We start from the raw sequence: 1,718 nt of genomic DNA, 5'->3' as shown, positions 1-1,718 counted from the left end.
CGTATTCAGAGTATCAATATCAATTCCAACATGTCGGCCCCTGCCATCACAGTTTTTAAGGTTAAATTCACCTAAACGAGATTTGCTGAACCATCACTGACACTTACAAATGTTCAAAACATTTCCATAAACTTCTTTGATATTCCTTGTGGCTACAGAGGTGTTGTTTCCATTCTTGTATTCAAACAGCATTACATACCTATTGTGTGTCTCCTCGTGTGCCATCGTTATAAGGGAATAGATTATACTAAACTTTACACTTTATACAGGCTCCACTAACGTGATGTTTAGGCAGCTGGTTTAACTATTATACATGATGTACGTTTTTTTGGGGGTGGTTAATGAAAGTGTTTCAAAATGCAACATTAATTTCTTGATGACCTAATAACATGAAGGGGTAAAATTCCAACCAGGTTTCCCACTAAAACTAATTTTTGGCTCTTAATTCAGTTTATGTCTTCATGTCATGCTCCTTTTGGTAGCACTCAACACTATATGTTGTCACTTAGCAACAAAACTATCATAATATTGTTGTTAGGCCAACAATGTTGTTTATGTTGAAAGCATAATGTACATGTTAATTTGTGGTTTATTTTTATTTTCTCTGTTTTTAATAATTTTGGTGATATAAAAGCAAATGGTTTAATTCATAAACTTCTTAAGTTAGTATTGGAAAGTTTCAAATCAATCAAACAAGTACGTTACTTTCCAGACAAATGTGGTAACTTAGTTAAGGATGCAAAAGAGCTAAAGGAAAAAGTGTTCCCTAATTTTTGGCAAAAATTATTAACAATCGCGTAAAAGAGCAATTCTTGCACCTCAAAATGATACTGTTCATGACATAAACAATCAGTTACTGTAAAAGATTCCCAGATAAGAATTCACCTGCAGCTCAATTGTCAGTATTCCAGTTACAGTTGATGTTGTAAGTTACCCAACTGAATTCCTAAATTCTCTTGAACTACCAGAGATGCCAGGTCACATTCCAAAATTAAAGGTTGGTTCACCAATAATGCTGCTGAAAAATCTTGATCTTCCAAAATTATGTATCGGCAGAAGTTTAGTTGTTAAGATTTTACTGCCACATGTTATTGAAGCAACTGGTCATGCCAAGGGTGAAGATGTCTTCATTCCAAAAATTCCTTTGCTACCAAGTGAATTATTTAGAAGGCTCCAACTCCCAGTTAGAATTTGTTTTGTAATGTCAACTAATAAGGCACAAGGTCAAATTTTAAAGGTTGCTGGATTGTTTCTAAAGCAGCCTCGCTTTTCACATGGTCAATTCTATGTAGGATGTTCAAGGGTTAGATCTCATCAAAACCTGTTTATATTGTCAGAAGAAGGAACAACAGCCAAGAAGCTTTAATTTAGATCGGTAAGTTTTTGTTTGGAAAATCAAAGGTTTAGATAAAAATTAAATGCAATGAAAACTTAATTTTTTAAATAAACGTTCTTTGATGTAATTTCAGTGTTTTTAAATACTTATTTCAAGTAATTTGGACACATGTGCAGGGAACAGGTAATTCAGCTAGCAAGGGATAAAAACAACTTTGCTCTAGTATCCTATTTTTTTGCAAACTACCATGTCAAATGCTTCTGTCATGACACAAAACTAGGTATTTACTTGACATACTGTAAAGGTATGTTCGAACAAACAATAGTAGATTTTAAAAGCTGGTGGAATAATACAAATTTTACAATTCAAAAAAGAATTCACA

General features: G+C 33.2%; 1 protein-coding gene across 1 annotated transcript; it reads left to right on the top strand.

Annotated features, from left to right (window-relative positions):
• The first annotated feature begins 970 nt into the window (after positions 1-970).
• LOC106477904 lies at positions 971-1,366 on the top strand. Its single transcript, XM_013938423.1, has one exon. The coding sequence runs from the start codon at positions 971-973 to the stop codon at positions 1,364-1,366; it is 396 nt and encodes a 131-aa protein (XP_013793877.1).
• Positions 1,367-1,718: the final 352 nt, after the last annotated feature.

Source organism: Limulus polyphemus, unplaced genomic scaffold (genome assembly GCF_000517525.1).
Source record: "Limulus polyphemus unplaced genomic scaffold, Limulus_polyphemus-2.1.2 Scaffold96211, whole genome shotgun sequence".
In the NCBI taxonomy this organism is placed as follows: Eukaryota; Metazoa; Arthropoda; class Merostomata; order Xiphosura; family Limulidae; genus Limulus; species Limulus polyphemus.
Note: the sequence above shows the minus strand (reverse complement) of the source record. Positions and strands in the feature narration are given on the sequence as shown.